Source organism: Zonotrichia leucophrys, chromosome 10, assembly GCF_028769735.1.
Source record: "Zonotrichia leucophrys gambelii isolate GWCS_2022_RI chromosome 10, RI_Zleu_2.0, whole genome shotgun sequence".
NCBI classification, from domain to species: domain Eukaryota; kingdom Metazoa; phylum Chordata; class Aves; order Passeriformes; family Passerellidae; genus Zonotrichia; species Zonotrichia leucophrys.
Window position 1 is genome coordinate 12,294,452 of NC_088180.1, and position 23,824 is coordinate 12,318,275.

The window sequence follows — 23,824 nt, forward strand, 5'->3', positions numbered from 1 at the left end:
GCCGGTGCCACCCGGGCTCGGAGCGGGCGGTCCCGGGCCGCCCCCGCGGCCTGCCTGGCCCCGCCGCGGGCCCGCCCGGCGCACTGGCGCATGGAGCCGGCCGGGGACGGCGGCGCGATGGCGGCGGCGCTGAGGGCGGCCAAGCAGCAGCTGCGGGCGGAGCTGCGGCAGCGCCTGCGGGCGCTCAGCGCGGCCGAGAAGCAGCGCCAGTCCCGCCTGCTCGGGCGCAAGGTGGGTGCGGACATCGGGCACGGCCAGGGCCGGGCCCCGCTCGCCGGGGAGCGCGGCCGGGACTTTCCAGGCCCTGCCGGTGATCGAAACCGTGACTCAGGCGCCCTTCCGCCGGGCGGGGGTGAGCTCCGCCTCGGAGTCTGCCCTCGGCTCTGCCGCGGCAGCGCCGGGCAGCGGGGCTGTGGCGCCGGAGTGACAGCAACGGCTGGCGGCTAACGCGGGGCTGCTGGGGACGCTTCACCCCGGAGCGGTGGTCACACATCACCCAGGGTGCTGGGGACACTTCGCTCTGAGTGGTGGTCACACTTCACCCTGGGTGCTGGGGACATTTCTCCCGTGGGTGGCCACATATCAGCCCTGGGTGCTGGGGACGCTTCATTCTGGAGCAGTGGTCATGCATTACCCTGGGTGCTGGGGACACTTCTCCCATGAGTGGTCACACATCAGCTCTGGATGCTGGGGATACCCTGGAGCAGTGGCCACACTTCACCCCGGGGTGCTGGGGACACTTCACCCTGGAGCGGTGGTCACACTTCACCCCTGGGTGCTGGTCACACTTTTCCCAAGCGTGGTCACACATCACCCTTGGATTTTGGGGACAGTGGGGGCAGACTGCCACACGCCCCAAGCAAGGCTCCTCAGGTGTTTATCTCAGATATTTCACGCCAGCCTGGCTCTCTCTGGCCGTACATACAAAAACTCAGCCACTGCCTGATTTGGCCTCTTGTTTTATGTTCTGTCATCTCCCTTCTGTATCTTCCAGCGGTGTTTCTTCCACACAATTTTATTTCTAATATAATTTTCACACTCTAAAAGATATCAAGCAGGGTTTGCCTAACTGGTATCCTAGCACAGAGTGATATGGGTATGTACTTTTGAAATGTCCTGTTTGTGTTTGGATTACACAGTTTTTATATAGATGTATTTTATCATTTTAATAAACATAATAAAATTTTATTTTGCAGTCACTGCATGTAATAGAGCACAGTCCTCATTTTTTTTGCAGCACCAGCGGGTACTTCTAGATGATCTACATTTATATGGTTATTTTCCTGCCAGAGGCTGTCAAATCATTTTATAGACTTCATTTACTACTAATGTGTAGCCACTTCATGAGTGGGATGTGGCAGCACAGAAACTTTGAAGTTGTAGGAAGTTTTAACTGGAATTTATATAACCCTTTTTTTCCTTGGGAATGTTTTTTAAAAACATATCTATATGTAGTGTCCCACCCCCATGATAATGCTTTTTAGTAATCATTCATCCTAGACTTGAATCTCTTGAATTTTAGCAAATACTGGTATGCATCCCCTTCAAAAATTCAGAGTCCTCAGCCAACTTTTAAGCACCTAGCCCATGGAGTACTGAATTTTTAGGAGCCCTCAGCCTTTGTCTAATTGCTGCTGATAAACACAGCAACACAGCACTCATTCCTTCTAGTGAGAGCACTCTTAAAGATACAGCCTTTGTTTTGCTTAAAAGAAGGCATCAGGAAATATGACATAAATTGAAATTATCTTGCCCTTTTCTTAATGTGACACAAATTGAAAATGTTGAGCTTGCTTGGGACAGAGTGGCTCTGTGTAAGTGGCAGAAAGTAGAGTTGGCTTCCTCATGGGAGGTAGCGAATACAGCAGGCATGGAGGAATTTTGGAACAGGCTGAGAAAATACTTGGAATTATATAAAGCCAAAAATGTAGCTTTGTAGCATACATCAGTGCTTGTAGCTAATTAAAGCGAGCAGGTTATTTTATAACACCTGAGTAATATTTTTAGTGGAAAAATCTCATTTCAAAATAATCTTTAAATTCAAAATGAAATAGCTTCACAGGCTGACCTAGCCACCAGTATTTAATTAGCTTCTGGGTGATTATTCTTTTTTAATGCTTATGTTCATGATTAAAGTCATGCTATTTGCATGCTCTGATTCTGAAAAAAATTGCCATCAGCTGGTGAACAAAGGACAGATAATATTTGTTAAGCGTGGAAATTTTTTCAGTCTTCTCAGAAGCTGTTCCGAGTCATAGCAGGAGCATCTACACAATTCTGAGAATATCTGAAATTGTGTCTTCCTGCTCGCATGTGGGTTTACATCTTCAACCTCATTTTTGCTCCTTTACAGCCTGATTAATGTGTTACTGGATACATCAGAGCAGATGGGACCTGTGTGGTGCCCAGAGCACACAGCCCTTTTTTGAAAGTCTCAGTTTCTCTCCTCACCAAACCCATGAGAGGATTTGGCTCTGGAGGCCCTCAACATGAGCCACAACTCTTTTCTGGAGTCTGCAGTTGGACTAAACAGTCTGCTTTTTGCAGCAAAAGCTACTATGGAAATTCTGGTCTTTTGACTTAATTCTGTGGAAAAATCCATGTGTAGGGTTAGGCAGATAGAAAAGGAAATAAAATATGGTTTGGAATGAAGATGTTTTTGTGGCCAAGCAACACATACACCATCATTTAGTCTGGAGTGTTTTGGTTTTTTTTTTTTTGCCTTACAGAATTCCATCTGTCTTCTGAATATTTCACTTGGGTTTTTAACTGCTGTGATGGGAAGAAAATAAAAAATGTAGTGAGAACCATATATTGACTCAGATGGGGCATTTGTATCTCAAAACAAGGCCAGGGCAAAGGCTAAAGCTCATAAGAGTGAGTTACCCTCCAGTTATACAAACACTGAGCAGGGCATCTGGTGATCTCCGCTCTGTAGACAGTAGAGAGTTTCTCAATTGTCTGATATTTTTAATAGATTTTTATCTAAGTGTGTAGAGTAAGAGTAAATCACATTTAAATGAGTAGGGGCACATTTATACCTTTGTCCAGATGTAAGTGACAAAATATATAAGGTGCTAGAGACTGAGAAGACAAGCTTTTAAAAGCCTCCTTTCAAATTTTAATGTGGAATTCAGTCTGGAATGGGCAGAGACAGGTGAGGTATGTCTGCTAACACTTTTTCACCATGTAAGGATTTTTTATTTTTCCTCCTATATTCAGCCTTTTATAAGCCCAGCTCAGAGTCTCGTGAAAAGCAAAAAAATGGCAAGGCCATCCTTCCTTGGAGCTTTGAAAAATGTGCAGTAATAAGATCACCTGTTAGAAGCAGGTGATGTTTGAAGTCATGTATCTCATCCTGCTGGAGGGAAGACATTCAGGTTAACAAAAGAAAGAGGGGCCTGTTCTTGGAAGACTTTGTGCTCCTCACTCATCTGCTCAGGAGCTGATTTTCCTTTGAGTTATTATCACTGAGGCACTTCCACTCTGCCTGGGCACAGATGAGAGGTGCAGCCTGTGAAAAGGATGGAAGGAAAGGAATGCTAAACCCTTGTATAAGCTGGCAGTTCTGGCCTGCTGTATTCTTCTGCAGTGGTGTTTGTTGGGCATTTGACCATGACTGCACTGTTATGGCACAAATCTTTAGAGGATTGGAAGATTGTCTGCAAAATTGTTCTTGGCTGGCCCAAACCTGTGTTGCAGTGTTTAGTTCACTAGATGCAAAAATTCGCCTATTTTGATCTTGCTAATGGTAGAAATGTTGGAGTAGGCAACAAAGTCAATTTATTCTCTTTATGATGCATCAAACTTTGTATCTCTACCCTTTTCAATGAATATTTTGTGTTAAATGAAAGTAAGTTGATCTTTCCAAAAACTTTTCACAAACCAGTTGTGTCAATTTCCCATGTAGGTGATTGATCATCCCAAGTACCAAGAATCCAAAAGAATTGCAATTTTCCTGAGCATGCCAGATGAAGTTCAGACAGAAGAAATCATTAAGGACATTTTTAAGCAAGGCAAGGAGTGTTTCATCCCCCGTTACAAACCTCAGAGCAATCACATGGACATGCTGAAGTTATCATCAGCTGAAGACATGTCTTCACTTGCTTTGACATCCTGGAATATTCTTCAGCCCAGTGATGATGACACTGCAAGAGAGGAAGCTCTTGCTGGTGGTGAGTATTTTATTGCTGCATCATGGGATTGCTGAGCAAGAGTAGCCTGAAGGCTGGTAGGAAATACTTTGATAGCAAGAATGAAATTAAATGTTACACCTTGTTTTTATACACTGTAGAAAGATGCTCTTTTCTCTTGCCTGTTTTTCTCTACCCTGTGCCACCCCAATGACATGCCAGCAGAGCAGGAACACAACTGCACTGATCCAGCTGAAAGAAAACTCAGCCCTCCACCTAAATCATCTTCTTGGTCTGATCCATGAACATCCTCAGCACAGTCTCAGCCAGCATCATGTGGAGGCTTGTGAAGGAAAGAGGGGTAGCTGGGGGTAGCTTAAGCTGCCACTGAAAGTCAGGGGATTCACAGGTCTAAGATGTTCTCTGAGAACTTTGGTTTGTGCTGCCTGAAAGGCTGGGAACTTCTCAGGTGATGCCCATAGACTGAGAATTTTCTGAAATCTTTGATCCTGCAAATTGTGTTGCATGGATGAATCGCAGTGCTGATATGGAGCCTGCCCTTGTAGAACAGCTCTCTGGACTGAGACCTTAGACTGAAAATAAAAGGACTTTCTTGGCCTGCAGTCTTTTCTAGCATCATTCTCTCACATTTTTATTTTGACCTTATAATGCTGTCTCAGACACTGAATTCTTCATAGGGTTGAGAATGTACAAGTTAATTAAGATCAAACTTATGTGTGTGTGTTTTGATCCCCAAATAACCTATCTCTTAACCTAAAATTCCCCAACTCCTACTTATAAACAAGCTTACTTTTTGTGTATTTGCAGTGATTATTTGCATTCTTTTTGTAAACACTTTAATGTCTTCTCAAAACATCTGCAGAAATGTTTAATCTTATTAATGGAAAAGTTGTGTTGAACTCATGCTTTAAACCTCAGTCTAGGAAGATTTTCTCCAGGTTGAAATTCACCATGCAGACAGCTTCCACACCTCACACACTTGCCAGCTTTTTAGTGCTTGGTAAAGGAACATAACATTTCTCTGACTCTGTTTGATTGATCTTGGGCTTGTATTTGCTTTGGGATGCCAATGTACTTTTCCAGAACACTTCACCATGTTTGTTTCTCTTTTATTTTCGGTCATTACCTCTTTCCTAATTCAGAATCCTTTCTGTGTCTACATTTTAGCTAGCAAGGGATTTCACTGCCTTATACAATCATCTTTTTTAAATTTAATATTTAGCACTGTTTGATGTTTTGCCAATGTTTGTCAAAAAATTGTGTTTATTGGTGGGATTTAGGGACTTTTGAAGGTAATAAAAAATATCCAGAGTTCTGTTGACTGAGCTTAGTTCAGGCACTCTGGACAAGCTTTTGTGCTACTGGTGAGCTGCTGTTAATTGAATTTAGCCAGTCTGTTGTAGACATCACAGAGTAAACACACAATTTGAGGTATGATGGGAGCAAGGACTTCCAGGTAAAGAGTGCACTGAGATGTAGCTAGGTGCCAGACAGTGAAGATGGGGAAGGCAGGAGCACACTTTGGTACCTGGCTAGTTCTGGAGCTGCTGCTTCCTTCTCTGCACCAGGCTGTGGGCAGAGAGCAATGCCAGAAGGGCTCCTGTGCTCTACAGAGAGGTGCCAAGAGACCAGCTGTAAGAACTGATGTATGTCCATGTCAGACTTGTTCTGCCTGAAACTCAATATTAGTCTGTTTGTACTGTTGGTACAGTAATTTTGGAATAAGGCCATTTGGATTGGAAGTCAAACCTTGGTTCTTTATCCTGGAACAGTTTTTGTAAATTAGAGAATTAGTTTAGTTTTCCTCCACTGTTGCAGCATCATATGCACACTACCAATTTGTCCCCACACACTTCAACCCAATATGCCTTTTTATTCCTTTTGCTATATTTTTTGTCACCTATTGTATTTTTTGAACTTTGGTACATTTGCAAGAATGCAAATTGCCTTGTTGCTACATCCATCCTCCATTGTTGGAATGACGCATGGATGGCACGTTTGTCTCGGAGATGTTATCAAATACTTTGGTGATCTGAGGCATTTACATTGTTGTAAGGAGATAACATGGTGTTACATTAGCAATGTTCCCATGGCTGGCATAAATTACTATGTAATTTCCAAGAAATAGCCTGCAGGTACATAAATAAGCCATGCCATTTCTGAGTGTATTCATTTTGCATGACAAAAAACTTAAATTCACACAGTCCATAAAACATCAGGCATACTTACTGTTAAGAATAGCTCAAATATAAGACTAGGTATAATTTTTGCATAGAGTTTCCCAGTCTTTGGTACCACTCACGGGCAATGTTGTATAGACACAAGCCTTCCTTTTGGAGATGGTCCTTTTTTCTGTTGGACCAGGTTTGCCTCTTTTCATCTTGGCAGTACTCACGTCACACGGTGTTGGCATAAACAAAGATCACTGCTTTGTGGTAGGAGAAAGTCTGTCATCTTCTCTACCATATGTGGGTGTCCCATTGGCATGTGAGAAGTTGCTTTTGTCAGGCTATATGGACACAATAACAGAAAGAACAAAGGTGGAAGAAGTTCAGATATTTTGGAGTAGGGGTGTGTGTAGGTGCATGACTTGGTTAGTTTCCAGCTGTATCTACTGAAATACTTAGACAACTTCTGGGGCAAGCCAGTGGTACATTTTCCTAATAAGTACCAATTCCCATTTTTATCCTTGCCCATCAGAGGTATAAATGGGTTTTGCCCAAGGTAATACTGCTGATGAAAATCCAGGCAGGTTGCAGTATTTGTTTACAGAAGGGTAGAAACATTGCACAACTTTGCAAGGAGTTAATCAGATAAAACTGTACTCCGTGTTTGCTTTTTATCAGTACTCCTACAGAAGTTTAAAGAACATTTTGCCAGCAGCTTCATTTTCAGTGTGGTTTAGGGAGGTGGTGTGATTCACTGAGCTGGACATGGGTTTCCTCATTTGTAATGTTATTTATTATTACCTAGACCTGCTCTGAGAACTATGAGGGAAAAGCTAAGTTATTCTTTTGAAAAAGAGATTATTCTTATTGGGACAAAAAAAAAAAAAAAAGATAAAAAGACTAGGTTGAGTGTTTCCATATGGTAAAATTCTTGGAGACTTCTTTGAATTTTAGTAATCATTCTGGAGGCATGTGGCCTCACACTGGAGGCATGTGGCCAGGGATCTCAGGTGGAAGGCTTGGACCTGAGCAAATATGCTTAAGTGTTCATAACTGAACTACTGACTGGTAGCTGAAGGTATGCAATAAATTATAAACAGCTTTTCTAACATTCATCTGCATGATGGGAGAAGGGGGTTTGGCCTAAATAGTTTTCTTGGCCAAAAAATGAAATGTTATTAGCAATGATGGTTCTGAATCTGCTTACTGTAATGGATTGGGACGTGCTTTTCTAAGAAATGCAAGAAATGGGATTATGTGTACAGACTTAATTCAGCCTCTTAATCTCTGTCAATTCTGCCCTGGTGTCACAGTACGTTGTTACATGGTCCTTGTCCCTCAGGTGTGAACTCCCTCAGAGATGAACCCAGGTGAAATGGTCTGGGCTCTTTCACAGAGGCAGAAGATGAACTCTGCTTGCTGTTAATGACTGTTCTAAGGAGTGCCTGCTCAGTGGTTTGCTTTCTCCCTGCCCAGGTTAGAGCTGCAGGCCTCTGTACTGTGCATTATTCAAACCTCAGGATGGAGATCTGCATTTCTGTATGGGCTCTTCATCACTGCACCATTCAGTTACATAAAGGTATTTAGTGGTATTTGCTGATGGAGAAGCAGCAGCAGAGGCTCAGGTTCCTGTTGCAGCCTGTTTTGCAGAGGAGCTGCCCCCAGTGAATACAGACTTGTTTTTCCAACATTAAGTTTTCTTCTTTCTTTCCTCCAAAAACAATAATTTTCCAGATTTGTCTCAGCCTTGAACTAAACTTCCTCTTTCAAGCTTTAGTTTCTCTACCACTATAATGTCACTTTCTATCCTTCTGCTCTTTGCCTGGCTTCTCTGAAACTCCCTCCTCAAGTGTCCTTCTCTGGCCTTTCTCACTGTATTCCCCACTTCCTCCTGCTCTCAGTCCCAGCCTGTCGTTTCAGGGGCAGCTGGGCCAGCATAAATAGATTGTCCCTGCCAAAAGGGAGGAGATCATGTGTTTTGTCTTCTTTCACTTGTCTGCTTCCAGACATACAAGATTCTCCATCCCAATTTACTCATTTCCTTCCCCACTGTGCTGGCTTCTTTCTCTTTTGCCTTGGCTTAGAAAAACTTGACTTTCCCCACTAAATAGTACAAAATACATATTTTATGATTGTTTCTTTTGGGCAGTGCTTGATTAAATAAGCTGCTGCTCTTTTTCCTCCTCTTGGTCCCCACCCATCCTCTCCTGTGCCTGCACAGATGGCCCTGCAGCCACGTTGGGACCTCTGCTGTGAAAGCAGTCTTGGTTAGGAGTAACCCAGCACCAGCATCAGTTTCTTCTCAGAACCACCACACAGGTTTGGACTGATGCAATTGAAGGAAGCTGATGGCGAGGGGTTGTGAAAATGGGTGTCATGCCAAAAAAGTCTCAGTGAAACTTCAGTCATCATTTCCTTCCATGTTTCAGTTCCCAGTCTTGCCCCAGACAGCAGGAATAGCAGCAGCCAGTGAAATGAAAGTTCTTGGGAGTCCTCCCAGCTGAGATGGGTCTGGCAGGAGGAGCTGAGCCTGCAGCTCCACGTGCTCCATCTGTGCACCAATACCAGCTTGAGGAGTTTTCCCTCTTGTGTTTTCAGCCTATTCCTGCCTCTCTCTGGTGAGCTGGATCAACCTGCTGCTCTGGGTGAAGATTATTCCCCTCCTTTCCCCTCTCCTGTTTTTATTGGGATTTTTTGAACCCAGATTAGTGGATCCAGTTTACCCTGTGCCAGATCAGTGCTGTGTGTGGGGAAGGAGGAATGAGGAGCCAGGATGGAGGGAACATCCCCTGTGGCACAGGTTCCTGGAGAGAGGTGTGGGGCCACCATGCAGATGTGACTCCAGTAGTGGCACAGGGAGGGGGGCACCTTCAGAGAGCCCCAGAACTCGCCCTGACAGTCTCTCCTAAGCCTGTGCCAATGGCAGCTTTTCACACATTTGCAGCATTGCATATGCCTGGCTCAAATGGGTTTGAACTGTGCTGAAGCCACATCACCACCAGTGAGGGTGCTACCAGTGAGATTTCAAGTTCCTGCTACAAGGCATGGAGCAACAGAGCTTCTCTCCTTTTTCTTTTATTTATTTATTTATTTTCCTAGCTGTGATCTTGGAAACCAGTGAACCATTCTGCAGGAATAAAACAAACATAACCCCCCTGCTCCCATCTCAGTTTGGCATAAGTACCCAAGCTGAAAAATGTCAGCATTTGACAAAATAGCATCTTATATGTACGAATGCTGAATAATCTGCTGCTACTCAACTACAGCATAGTGCATTTTTGCTTTGAGAAATGAATGTATTAAGAACAAGGGTTGTATTTTGTAATTTAGTTTGGAGACTTCTGGCATTTTCAGCGCTGAAAACTTTGGTGGCCTAATGGTCACAGCATTTGTGTTGTAACTTCAAGATAATAAGTGCAATATTAACTAGAAAATCAATGCTTTCAATGACAGTAAAAATTTATTGTTAATTAAAAGAAAAGATCCAAATTTGAAATAAAAGAAGGAAGTACTAACATATGTCTAGCAGCAACTTCTTGCAGCTTTGTTTTCATATAACCTTTTGAATGTTGGCTTTTAAGGTTAAGGTAGTTTTATCTTTCTGCCCTTTTAACTTCCAGAACACTGTGAGGCTTGCTGTAGCATACATTACAACAACCTGCTGGCAGCAGAAACAGACAGGGACAGCTTACCTGTGTGATGCCATTTAGTTTATAAGGGTTTATATCAGGGAACATTATTCTCTTGCAAGGAAACTGTTGGCTACCTCTAGGCTACAGTTCCAAACCTGGAGTAGTTTGAAATTATTCCTGAGTGACCATTAACCCTGTTAAAAACTTTGCCATCAGGATTTGCCCTGCAGAAGCATTTTTGTCTGCAGAAACTCTTTTTCACCTGTCTTTAAATTCCTGCTATTTATTCATGCATTCAAAATTCTGCATTTGCTGCCAGGACTGATGGCCTTGTGATGCTATCAGTATTCTTAGTTATTCCAAATTTTAGCACAGTTCTTGAGAAGTGTGACTGAATTGATGGCAGCACAGTCTTAAGAGGAATAGGTTTGACTTAAAACTGCAAAATAAAATGGGATTTTAAAAAAATATAATGGGTTCCTCCCCCACCCCCCAAAAAACATGCACCAGAAGTGAGAGGATTTTGAAAGATGAGGCACATTAGAGTTTAGAAATAAAAAACACTTGTGAGTAAAAAATGCTGTGGCTTGAAGGAATAAGGAAGGTCTATTACCCTACTTCAGCTGTCCATGAAGGCATAATGGGACCATACAAAATGATGCTAATCATTCTGAAAAAAGATATGTAGTAAACAATGCTCAGAGGTAGTTGGGAATATTTAAATGAGCTATATGCAGATAGGAATGTAGCAAGAATAAATGAAATATGGGTGTATGTGAAAAGCAGAGATGTTAAATGTTTCTGCTTAGGGAAAAAAAATCCAAAAAAACATACCCCAAACAAGATTGTAAAGTGATTGAAGGTACTATTAGATTTTCTTTTCCTCTGGGAGACTTGATTAAAACTTGCAGTACAAAATATGTCAAGGGATAGATTATAATTTAAAATCTTTTTACACTGGCCATAAAAAGAAAACCTGAGAGCATGGCACAATGCAAAATTGAAAGTCGAGGCTTAGCTGCTAATGTAATTTACTTTTTAATGAAATGATTTAAAGTTTGGAATGAACTTCTGTTTGGAGACAATGATCCATAGTATTTTTGATATGCAAAAGAAGAACAAAATTCAGTGCAAATGAGGCATTAACATTCTGGTCATGAATTTTGCTGTGGAGAGAGGATCCTTCCCCTCACAGTGCAGGATCTGGACATGCAATACAGCATCACATGTTTTACAGAGTCAGGAAATCTCACAACTTGGAGCTGTGTAGCACTAAGTGAAGGATGTTCCTACCTCTGCAGCTGCAGCGCCCAGATTATTGCCTTACAAACAGGTTCTGGTTTCTCTTTCCAGCAGGCATTTGGAGCATTCCTCTAAGCATCTAATTTTATTTGTATTAAGCCCTTGGCTCTGCTGCCTTCCAACAGCTGTGAGTTGTACTGGTTAGTTAGTTGTAATGTGAAATATTATGTTCCTTATTATGTTAATATTAAATTATCCTCCTGTGACATGTGAAATATTATGTCCCTTGTATTCATTTTAAATTTGCTGCTTTCAGTTCAAGGGATACTTCATTTTTCTATGATGAGAAGTAAATAAGGATATTTGAGTTACATTCTTTTTTATTATTCCTTGTTTAGTTGCACTTGTACTGTGAATACTACTGTATTCTTTTCTATCACACTTTGACTGTTTTATTTTTCTTGTAGTGAAGCTTTTCTCGAGGAGTTCCAGCCATTGCTTTTTCAGCATTTACAATCTCTCTGATGTTATTCTGGAAAAAAAGATGCCTGGGAGAAAATTTTATGCCCAGGTAAAGAAATACTGTGAAATGCCTGTAGTGGCACTGGAGATGTTAATTCTTTCTGTACAAACCATGACACTGCTTTTCAGATCAGCTCGCTGGGCACATCTCTCAGAGGTTTCCACACCAGTATTCCACAATGACACATCATTACAAAAGGGCCTGTTCCACTAGTAAAGATGTATAAAATAATTTTATATCATTCCATCCTGCTTGTTCCTTAGCAGGTAGAGCTAGGAAGATGCTTTCTTGGAGATAAAACATTCCAGGTGATAGCAAGTTTTCCTCAGGGTTTTTCTGCATCCCAGCCTTCAGCTGAAAGATGTGTGACTCCATCCCAGCGTTGGGGTTACTCTCCCCTGGAGCTGCTCTCAGCCCTTCCCTTGAGGTCTGCACCAGCTTCCAGAACTCTCTGGAGCAGCTCAATAATCAACACTTCATTTTGCTTTTACCTGAGTTTCTCCCAGTGCTTCTTTTTCAGAAACAGGTATGACACAATACAGAGACTTTTTTTTTCAGGCTTTAAAAAAAGTGCTCTGAAATGCAAAAGTTCATATATTTTTATGGTGTTGCTTTGTAATGCTCTTTGGTGTCCTTGTGTCCTGAATCTCCCTTGTGCAGACTAAACCACGAGCACCGTGTGGTTTAATATAATACCACCCATGCCAGGGTGTCCTGCAGTGAACCTGAAAGGCTGAGAGCTCTGGAACACTACAGCTTTTTGCTTCCATAAAGATCATTAAGGCTTTAAAAGACTGTTTTTCCTTGTAATCATCTTAAGTGTCACATCCACATTTGCCTTCTTGCAGAAAACTCATCAAAACAACTGAAAAGATTACTTCTGCTGTAATCAATTAAAGTTTGAAGAGACGTGAAAGCAACATGGGCAAGGGCCTTGAAGTCATTGCAAGTGACTCTCAAGGGTTTTGTTTCAAAGGGCTAATTTTGCTCCAGTGAATGTGAACAGTAGCATTGTCATTTTTTTTCATACAGTTTCCTAGAGACAGGAGTCTTTGAAAGGTAGATAAGAGGTGAAATTCATTTCTGGAGTGTGGCAGGAGCCTGTACAACTCATGCAGGAGAAATGCCAATGTGCAAGTATCTCTGGCTGCAGTAATTGTCCAGACAGACATCTTTGTGTCCCTTTATTTTCATGTTTTGGAAAGGAAGACTCAGCACCAAGCTCATCTCTGTGCACACACTCTGGGGAGAGGAGAGGAAGCTTTTCCCTGCTGCCCTTTCCTTGTGCCCAGCTCTGTGCTCCCCTCATCCCAGGTACCATCTCTGGTACTTGCTGCTGAGCAGATTCTGCTCATGAATCTGGCAGAAATTTGTGACATTTTTTTCCCCTTTCTTTTTCCTAGCATTGGTGTACTGCCAGCTTAGTGGGCTATTAAATCAGGTCAGCACTTTTCCAGCTACAAAAGATTTGTTCTTCTGGCACAGTTAATCCCTGCTGGTTTTGCTGAGATTCAAAATACACATTTATTCCTGTGGATGTGGGAAACTCCTTGGACTGGCCCAGAGCCCACTGGCCTTCAGGGAGCAGGACACTCATGGTGTAAGGATAGCTCTGGATCTTCACGTTTGGTGTCATGCTGCACTCAGTCCCTGCTTGGGCTGGCTGTTGTGTATGTGAGATGGGAATTTTTGGGATGTAGATGAGGGCAGATTTCTGTTCAGGAATGACATGAAGGCTTTTGCCGGCAGGTGTCAGCATTCCATACATTTACCATGGAACATTGGTGTCATTTCGGCTGCTCTCCTATAATTAAAATCTCACCCAGGCATTGCTCTCTCACACACAGGAGAGCAAATGCTCCAGCCTAATTTCCCATAAAAATTGAGGATTGAAGTGAGGGAGGGATAGGATTCCAGGGAGAACTGGATTTTTAAACTGTGCAAGCTTAAAAAGATAAAATAAAATCTTGAGATGGAAGAAGCAAGATTTCTCAGCTGTTGTGGTGATAACACATTTGACAGCAACTGTGAAGGTGCCATCACCTCCCAGCCAGCTGACTCTGCATGTACAATAAACCCTGCCTGTAAGCAGCCTGATATTCCCATCAATGGTGTCACTCCTTACAGGAGCCAGGTTTTCCAGGTTTTCCACTGACTTGGAAGTTGTTGTCCCACCTGTTTATGTTTCATGAGTAATTCTGCGTATTTTATGATAGGCTATCTGCTGAGTGAGTCAAAGGGTATTGGAAATATTGGTAGTGATGCAGAAAGTATTGAAAAAACCCCAGATGATTCACCTCTGTCTCATTTTGATTTAAAAATACCCAGACAAAGTATGCAAAAGAGGAGCAAGAGTGAAGACATGCACGTGTATCCAGTGGGAGTATTCAAATGCATGCTCAGGCAAACACCATGGAAGTGTAGCTGATAAAGAAATAAAGAAATTCCCATAAAAACACAAAGATCCTTGTATTTTAGGATGCAGCAGTATTCCCACATAAACAGTTCAAGCATCAATGCTTTGTGAGTTTCTCTAAAGGAGCAGATTTGTAGTCAGCATTTGCTGATTTAACAAGATATGTTGATGTGCTGTAAAGTGGCTCTAATGCCATTTCTCCTCTCTTTGGAATTGCTCCGTGGTACATCTGGTTTCAGAGTATTTTGGTGGTTTGAAATCACAGGAGAATCCAGGTGCAAGCCTTGGAACCAAACATTTTTGATTGCCCATGTTTTCCCAATCAGACTGTGCTCACATATATGAATATCAGAAACAGATTAAGTCATTTTTCACAGACTGATGACTGGGAAGTTCTAAGCTATTTTTTCCCTTACTCTGAATTTGCAAAACGAGACATTTTGTGGGTGGCATTGAGTGATCATGTTTTATTTACAGGGCTTATGCAGGCTCAATGAATAATAGTGAAAAATAAAAATACTTTTCACATTTTCTTTTAGGTGGGGCTCTGAAAATGAGACTCTAGTCCCCATCTTACTGTAAGTTAAACCTCAGGGGAAATGAGTGTGATGGTTATAGCCTCACACAGCATTTCCACATTGTGAAACCAGCCAGAAACACAAGTCTTAGCCTTGTACAGCACCTTCTCTGGTGAAACATGAAAGGACATTTATCTGTGGAGCAGGATAGGTTTGTTTGAGCGGGGCTGACAAACTTTAGCTGATGTTGTTCAATGCACTTAGCTTGTCAGATGTACTGGCACTAAACCTGCAAGATTTTGGTTTAATTCAAAATCAGAGGTATTTACTTGAGCACAGCTCACAGTAGCAGAGGAGCTGATCAAGCAGCTTTATTATGTGTTTTTGAGATTTAATAACGGGCAAGTGGCTGCCACTCAGTTGTTTTAAACCTTTATGAGTGATGGCTATCATGTAGCTTCTCAGGGAGGCAGATAAATATTTTATTATGCTGTAGTTCAGCAGGGCAAGTGTGAGCTGTGAAGACCAATGTTTCATGCTGACACAAAGCACTGACATGGATGAGCAGACAGATAAACGCTGAGTTGCTCAGTGCTTGTTTGTAGATTCTGCTGATGGTTCTCTTTTCTGCAAAATATTTTATTGAAGTAATAACAGAAGCTGTCTGTGTCATGCCAGCAGCATGGGCACCAGGATTGCAGAGGAGATAGTCTGCTTGGCATCTGTATGGCTGTGAAAGGTGGGGTATGGGTGTGCAAAATGTTCTTTGGAACACAAAAGGAGACAGCACCTTCCTGCTGCCTGCAATTCCCATACACAGGAATGAAAATAAAGCAATTACCCCTGATGTTAGGAGCATTTCTCCCTGGAGGAGTTGAAGTTTTGAGGACTTAATGGTGTGTCCCATAGCAGGAAGCTGTGGATGGAGCCTGTGAGATTTGGATACTTTGATTTTGATTCCTGTGCTGGGTACCTCCTCTGGCTCCTTCTGAAGCAACAGCCTGAGATGAGCTCAGTTGGTCAGAGCATGGTGGCTGTGATGCCAATGCTGTGCATTCAGTCCCTTTGTGGGCTGCTCACTTAAGAGTTGGGCTCAATAATCCTTGTGGGTCCCTTCAGCTCAGACTGTTCTGTGATTCTGTGACAACAGGTGTCTGTGAATAGGTAGAAAACAGTGTCCTGCTGATGTAGTGCACAATTAAATGTGTTTTCAAAGGGGAAACACCTGGAGGAAAAGCTACTGACTGCAGTTTAAAATGAGATGTTTTTTACTCTAATATGAAACACAACTTTTAGTCTTGTTAGGTATCTGTTTGGGACCTTAAGGAGGCTACAAAATGAGAACACAATGAGAGCTTTTTATGAACAACCAACAGCACATAACTACAAGAGAAAATAATTCATTCCTCTCAAACTCACGTCAGTAATGCAGGATATTTTCATGTAGTTCCCAAGGTGGGTGCCCAGAGAAGTCAATGGGGCAATGTCAATTTGCAGCAACTGAGGATGTGGTCCTTCATGTTGGAGCTTGAGTTTCCAAGGAGATGAGAATTCACACTGAGCTTCTGACACTGTATCATGTAAGCAAATAAGAATTATCGATTAAAAGTTTCCTTTCTTTTTAAGAGATTGTATTTGCATTTTAGCAGACTGGCTTGGGTCAAGGCAAGCAATATTGCTGTTTATGTCTGCAGTCCTCTGAGTTACTGGATGTGCACCTCATTGGGTTTGGATGAATGCCTTTTTTTCAAATGTTTATGAGTTGCAGCAAAGGATAATGTTTTTGTCTCCTTGGACATATAACTTTTTCTTCTCCAGGGGTTTGTGGGGGAAAGAGCTTGTTTCCTCTGGAAGCAATCCCAGCCCTTTGGGAACCATGCACCTCAGCAGGGTCTGGATCAGATCTGTAGTGAGCAGATCTGGCATTTCCCTCTTTGATCATTTACCAAGAGACAAGTGAGAGCAGAGATGGTGTGCTCAAAACCCAGGGCAGGTTTTTTCCAAAGGGCAGAAACCTTTTTATCTGGAAGGAAACAGTAAGTGTTGGTAACCTCAGGAGTGGTGCTGGGGCACCCAGGATGTTCTAGGAGAAACCATAAAAGGGAAGGGATTGGTTTTTCTGCAGCATAAGTGAAATACTTTTGTGGAGTTGTTTTCCCCTAGATCTGGTGATTAACTCAGACCACAGTGTTAGGTGCTGTGTAAATACAGACAGGATGGTAATCTGTGCCCTATAGAGTATGTGTTGAAAGCACACACCTACCCAGAAGGCCTAACTATGCTAATGTTGACAGTAATTAAAGTTGCAGTGATGACTCTGTCATTAATTAGAAATTTCTGAGTTATTCCAGTCCATTGGCTCATACTCTGCACGTCACCAAGACTAATACTTAGATATTAGGTAACTTAGATAGGTAATACTTAGATAACTCAAGTGATTGAGTTGTTTTTTTCCTCTCTGCCAGGGTAGCAGATATGGAGGCAACATATGGTTACTGCACTCTTAATTCTGGAAAGTAAGGTTTTCCTGAAACAGGGTTTGCCTTTTAATCCATTGTGGTCTTTGCTGGGTCAGAAAAGGACCAAAGTAAATTTTCATTCCTTGTAATCAACAGCTTTCAATTACTCATGAGCTCAGCAGAGGTTTTGCACAGATCTGACATTGTTTATGGTGGCACAGCAACATGAACACTCCTTTCCTTTAAACAGAAAGCTGTTCTTGGCCTGGTTCTTCTGCTCCTGCACCTTATGAAATCATTTACATCTGAGCAAAGCACGAGAGGGGTGGTGTGTGTGAAACAGAACCAACCACTGGAAAACTCATTCTTGCCTGAGGTACCAGATTGTGAGGATCCAGCCATCCTTGTGGTGATGGAGTAAACAGTGCACACACTTCTGTGCTTCAGGGGAAGCTCAAACTGCACAGCTGCTGCTGTGAGGAGCAGCAGCAGTGACATGGAGCTGATCGCTGTTGACCTCTTGTAGGCTCAGACAGCATGAGCACGGTTCGTGTGAGCTCATTGCTGTTCTTCACAGGCACACAGGAGCTGCTGCAGCTCTGCCTCTGCCCCATCCTCTGTCTCTGCTTTTGAGGAGAGGATCAAAAGAGTCCTAGCTCCCGCTTTGATGGGTCTCAGGTGCTTTGCTGTGCCCACAAAGCAAGTGGCAGCAAGGGATGAGAAGTGGGGATGACAGAGTGTTTCAGTTTCAGCTTCCATTAGGAATGTCAAGCTGTGCAGGGGGAGATGAATGACCCCTCACAGCGGGTGATAACAGCCTGGTGGAGCCCCTTCGAGCCTGGGAGGAGAGAGCCATGCTGGCTGCTCCTTCTGAGGGCAGAACAAGTCCCCAGCAGTCTTTACATGACCTGTATCTGTGCAGTTTGATGGACCCTTCTATAATTAACCATTGTCAAGAACACTTCTGAAAATGCCGGCTGGCATTTCAAATAGGAACATCAGATTAAGGAGAAGAGAGGTAATGAGGTGCAAGGAGAAAATCCTTCCCTGGGGAACAAATCAAACCTGATACCATCATGGAAGGTAATGAGAAATGCACTGCCAAACTGAGGTTCACTGCGGAGGAAACGAAACTGTGTATTCTTATTTAAAACACTCAGAGGGGATGCTGATGCTTTGGTCTGCTGGCTGTGTCAGGGCATGTGCAGCTTGCACACCTGCTTCTTGAATGTAGTTTTGCCACACATTTAATTTCTTGAGTCCTTGGGCCAGTCATTTCACTCCTCTGTGACATAAGGTATGTCTACATCATTGTAAGGGTGTCAGCGCAAACAGAGTGTGCCTGTGCACAGGACAGGTTCAGAAGCTGTGACTGCATCTACACTGCCAAACAACACAGGGATAAGTGCCACAGATACATCTTGTCCACACTGCACAGACCTTGGCCTCTCTTCTTTTGTCTGGAGGAGTCAGACCTGTCCCCTTCTGCCTTTACTGCACATGGCAGTCTTGTCCCCTGGAGCAGTCATGGGTGTCACCTGGTCCGGCAGTGCCAGACACTGTGCTGACAATTAAGGTATTGACCACCTGTGATCCTGTAAATCAATTTGTTTTCTGGCTGTGCTGCATTTAGCAGTATAAATGAAGCCTGTGTGGCCGTGTCAGCATGGCTGTGTGCCCACACTGATAGATAAGTCAGGGTTATTATTTCACGCCTGGTGCTACACACTTGGAGCAGCTGTAGCCACAAGAGCTTATGCCATAGATACACTGAGTATTAGGTGACTGTCATCATAATTACTAACCTTACTGGAATACCCAGTAGCTTAAAGTGTGCAAGAACCATGGATATTCTCTACATAGAAGTTGGAGCAAAACGTTGTTGCTTGAGACAGTGTTTTCAGCAATTTGCAGATCACATGCAAGTTTTCCAGGAGAAGCACAGCTCACCTGTAACAAAACTCTATTGACTGTGGATGTGGTCACAGGACCCTTGGGATCCAAGAAGCAGCAGTTAATGTTTACAGACACGTGGGAGACAGTGGACATTGCAAGGAGATGGGCAGATGTCAAACATGAGACTTCATTAACATGTTTGATGAGGCACTAAACACCTGATGTGGTGTTGGATTTTCAAGGATGCCATTTCACACAGTGGACTGTAAGAGCAAGGGCTGTGGGATGTTAGGACAGAGCAAGCACAGAACTGAGTGGCAGACAGTAATCCTGCAGGGCTGGGAGAGCTGGGGAGCATGAGGACCCCATGCCACAAGGGGCACGTTCTTATCCTCAGCTGCCATCCTGTTGATGTACCCTCAGTGCTGATAACAATCTTAAGTGTCTGCAATCTTGGTCTCATCTGTGTCACCTCTCTTCCTGTGACAGCTCTTCCCCCACACTGCCACAGAACCACAAGAGGTTTTTTCCTCCCCAAGTTACATGTCAGGGAAACATTTAGTCCTTGCAGCTCTCTGCCATCCATTCTAGATCCTGATACAGGATTTGGGACTAATGCTGCTCGAGCTGCCCTTGGGCTTCGTGCAGGGTTAGTTGTGTCATTTTTTCTACCAAAAGTCTTGAAAGATATTTTACTTAAACCATGTGCAATGTGAGTTGCATGGATATCAGAGAACATGTTGTGAATCAGAGCAAGGCAGTCAGTATTGCTGTGCTCCACAGAAGAAAAATATAAGGGTAACTATTACAGTATTTACAGCATAATTCTTCATATTGAGATTTTCATAAGCTTATTTGAGTTCTCCAACATAAAACCCCCATGATTATAGAGGAGCCAGCTTGTTAAAAGAGTCCCTGTTTCTTCAGAGAACCCAGAGGAAAACAGTGCTTTAATACATCTAAATTCACTTGAGGCGCCTGATGATATCAGTTAAACTCCACAGAAAATATATTTCTTCCCTTCACTGTTCTTGCCATTTCCCTCTTTCCCTAGTGTTTCCCCTGACTTGTCTTCTTCGTGTCTCTAACACAAATGTAAGGAGAAATGGCACCTTTTTTGCTCTGCAGATTTGCCCCCTGTGTGCTTTCTTCCTGCCAGCAGCAGACTGCAAATGTTTCCTGCTTTTTGTCTTGAGAGGCACCTGGAGTGAAAACGACTGAAGCAGACTGTGAGGCAGAGTGTGTTTAGTTCTGTGCATCATGACTGATTGGAACTTACTGCTTTCTGGGCCACCTGAATACCTCCACAGGGCTGATGTGAGGCAGGTTGTGGAGAAAATAAGTAGGAGTAACCTGGGGAAGGATTTGAGCTGCAGAATCTATTCCTGACCTTGCTAGCAGGGAGCTGGTTGCTAGGTCCTACTCCACAGGCCTGACAATTGGCAAGACCAAACTGAGGGGATGTGATGTGGTATGTCCAAAATTATGTACATGGTGGTACCATTAATATGGCATCTCTTTTCAGGGAGACCATGATTCTTCCTTTGGGCCTCTTTTTCTCTTTGTTTGCTGTTTACTGTTTCACTCATTTCACTGTTCTCTGAATCAAAAGTTGACTGCAGTGTGTAAAACACCCTGACTCCTTTTTAATCCCACCAGTGTTATTCTGTGATCTGTTCTTTGGCTAATTCTCTCCCCTTGCTCCCCTGACCTCCTTAGAAAAACTGTGCTTCTTGCTGGATTTGCAAGATTGATGTTCTCTAAGCATTTTGCACTGTGTTGCCTTGCATATTTTATATCAATGTTCTAATTAAGACATCAGGCCATGATGGATGAGTGTTCATGTCAGTGACTCTTCTCTGAACAATGAAGAGTTGAAGGAAATCTCCAGGAGCCTGGGAAGTGTGTGCAGATGAGTTGGTTTTATGTGAACTGTTAACATGCTCTTCCAGGCAGAGTTTGGAGTTGTTGTGTGATTTCAGGTGGGATTCCCTCTAAACTGAAAAACTCTGCTTTGCTCTGGCTTTTCCAGTACATGCTCCCACACATCTCCTTCAGTGCTGGGCATCATCCCTCAGTTGTACTAAAAGCAGCTCAGCCCAAAATGGCAGGAAGGATTAGGTGTGGACATGGAAAAAGCAGAAAAATACCTGACCAGGTCCAAGCTCTGGTCCAGGAGCAGAGTCTGGTCACAGAAAAGCTGCTCAAGGCTAAGCACTGTTCCTGTAAGAAGGCAGAAGCAGTGGACTGAGACTCTGCATTTTCTCTCTTTCCAGACTCGTGTCAGCTGTCTTTTAGTCTGTGCTGCCTTTCCACTCCCTGCCCTTCTCTCACTAAGTGTCTGTCTGCTACAGCAGCAAGAAATAAAATACTTTCTTTGCTTTGTGAAGGGACTAAATGGGATGTTCCTGGGTTCAGGAGTCAGCACCAGGCCAGTCCAGCTGATTTGTTTGGAGAATGTCTGTGCAAGACTTGTCACACTGAACGTGCCTGCCTTGCAGAAGGGACAGGGATGTGCAGCAGCCTCCGTGCCTGGTGGCCACTGCTCGTGGCAGTTTCAGTGATGGGAATCAGCTCCTGAAACAAGTGTGCAGCCAAGTGTAAACTGGACATGGCTCCCTGGCATGGTGCTGATCACATCCCCTGACAGAGCAGGAGCAAACCAAGAGCTCTTGCCTTTTTATCTGGGGCTGGTTGGTGGGGTCTTCTCTTGGAGTTTCCAGCCAGTCCAGGTCATTAGCAGCTTATGCATTTTCTTTCAGCTTTTTAACTGATTTGCGTTCCAATCAAGTGCAATCTCACCAGAATACTGGAAGGAGGGATATTTAGGGCAGGCAAGCAGAACGCCTGTGTGTGCTGCTGGAACAACAGAGGAAATTGCTGGAGGCTGAGAAGGAAAATCCTCTGGGACAAAAGGAGCCTGACATCATGAAGGGACAAGCCTTCAAATCTTCATCTTGGTTTAGGAGGGCAAATTGCCACTTTCAGAATATATTGTATTCAAGGATTTTTGGGTTTGGAAGGTCAAGAGAAGGTTCATGTCATCTTACAGTGGTGTCAAGAAGATGTCTCCCCTCTCTCCTACACATCTTTTCATCCTTTTTTTCCTTTTCTATTTTGTGTCTGATGTTGAAGTTCATTTGATTTCTGATTCCTCTTGCGTTTAATTTCCCTGAGTTCAGCCTCTGTCTGATTTAGAGTCATAATAATTTGTATTTGGAAGTGTGGGGTTAAATGATAAAATAAATTTGTCAAAATGCAGGGTTTTTTTCCCATTCAGCTTTTCAAGATTTAATTATTTTTCAGCTGAACTAGTACGCAATTGATAGATGAAAATGTAAATTTACAGATTTAGTATTCAAAGTATTTTTTGTCTGATCAAAGAAAGGGAAGCATTTTACAAAACACAAAGCTTGTGTTCTTGCAAATGTCTGAAGTTCTGTGGTTGTAGTCAAGCCATCAGGAAATCCACAGGGCATCCACTAATGCTTATTTCATTTTTCTGCAGGAGGTCTTGACCTTATCTTCATGCCAGGCCTTGGATTTGACAAAAAAGGCAACAGATTGGGAAGAGGGAAAGGATATTATGATACCTATCTTGAAAGATGTATGAAACATCCCCGTGGAAAGCCTTACACGATTGCTTTGGCTTTTAGAGAACAGATTTGTGAATCAGTGCCTGTGACAGAAAATGATGTTCCAATAGATGAAATCCTTTATGAAGACTGCTGAAAGTGTTTTGATACCAACCTACCTCCAGAGCAAGCAGCCAAAAAAGGGGTCATATCCATCAATCATGTTTTTTTCTAATTGTCGTGTATGGCTTTGGGACCAATAAAATACACTATTTGTGTTTGGGGGGGGAAAACCTCCAAAAACAGTGTAACTGTGGTAATAGTAGTGAGGATTGTGTTGATTTGCTTCTAATTAGCAAATGTCTGGAGTGAATTCTTATTCTAGAATCAATACAAACAAGAATGAGTGACTGTTTATTACAGTTAGGACCATTTCTCCTCATAATATTTTTGAGGTACAAGCTTCTAGATACTAAGGAGTTTTATTATTCTGGTTTAAAAGTGAACTGCCTAGTAATGACAGTTCGTGATCCATTCTGGAATTAGATACTTGTAGTGGTAAAAGTTCTTAGTACTTAGATATTGTGTGCATCCATGAACAAAACAAGGAATTGATGGAGATGTCTTAGAGTAAGCTGGGAAAAAATGGTGATGGGGAAAAAAGCCTTAATTAATTTTAGTCTATGCAGTAATTTTGACTGTTTACTTGGCTCCTCGCAGGTGTCTTAAAATAAAGGGAGTACCTGTTAATAAAGAAAGATTGATGTCTATAACTTTGGTATGTTCTTTCCTTTATCTGAATGCAAGATTGTGATGTGTTCTAAAACGTGGTCAAGCAGTTCTCTATCCAGAGACAGCACTGTTTTGGTAAAATAATATTCAAAATTACTTTAAGTTCTCTAATTTTGTACATTAGCCATTCATGATGTCTCAAAATACTGTGTGGTGCTATGGTAAAAAATGAGAGATGCTGAGAATTGCTGAGACCAGGTTTTATGGATGGAATAAATTTTTGGGTGGAAGGTTGGTTGTTCTCTGCTTCTCAAAACAATCGTGAAAATCCAGATGAAAAAAGTGAGTTTCCTCTGCACACTGTCCTTGTGGTATAAGAGCACAATATTTCCAGTCAGGCTCAATCAAACTTCAGAATTTTGTGTTCCTTCTTCAATGCAACCTCACCTTTTCTATGCATGTTTAACTCTTCCCTCAATCAATAAATCAGTGCGTTTATTTTCACCAAA

The 23,824-nt window shown here is 42.7% G+C and overlaps 1 protein-coding gene across 1 annotated transcript; it reads left to right on the forward strand.

The window, feature by feature from the left end:
- Window positions 1-23,824, forward strand: MTHFS (methenyltetrahydrofolate synthetase). The gene is made up of 3 exons (XM_064722073.1): window positions 1-231; window positions 3,911-4,175; window positions 22,517-23,824. The coding sequence occupies exons 1-3, from the start codon at window positions 91-93 to the stop codon at window positions 22,738-22,740; spliced, it is 630 nt and encodes a 209-aa protein (XP_064578143.1). The 5' UTR covers window positions 1-90; the 3' UTR covers window positions 22,741-23,824.

Bases quoted from the DNA above. Each gene is read 5' to 3' on its own strand.
- MTHFS (XM_064722073.1), top strand. From the start codon at position 91: ATGGAGCCGGCCGGGGACGGCGGCGCGATGGCGGCGGCGCTGAGGGCG. The intron at 232-3,910 runs GTGGGTGCGGAC...TTTCCCATGTAG, and splicing joins CCCGCCTGCTCGGGCGCAAG to GTGATTGATCATCCCAAGTA. The intron at 4,176-22,516 runs GTGAGTATTTTA...ATTTTTCTGCAG, and splicing joins AGAGGAAGCTCTTGCTGGTG to GAGGTCTTGACCTTATCTTC.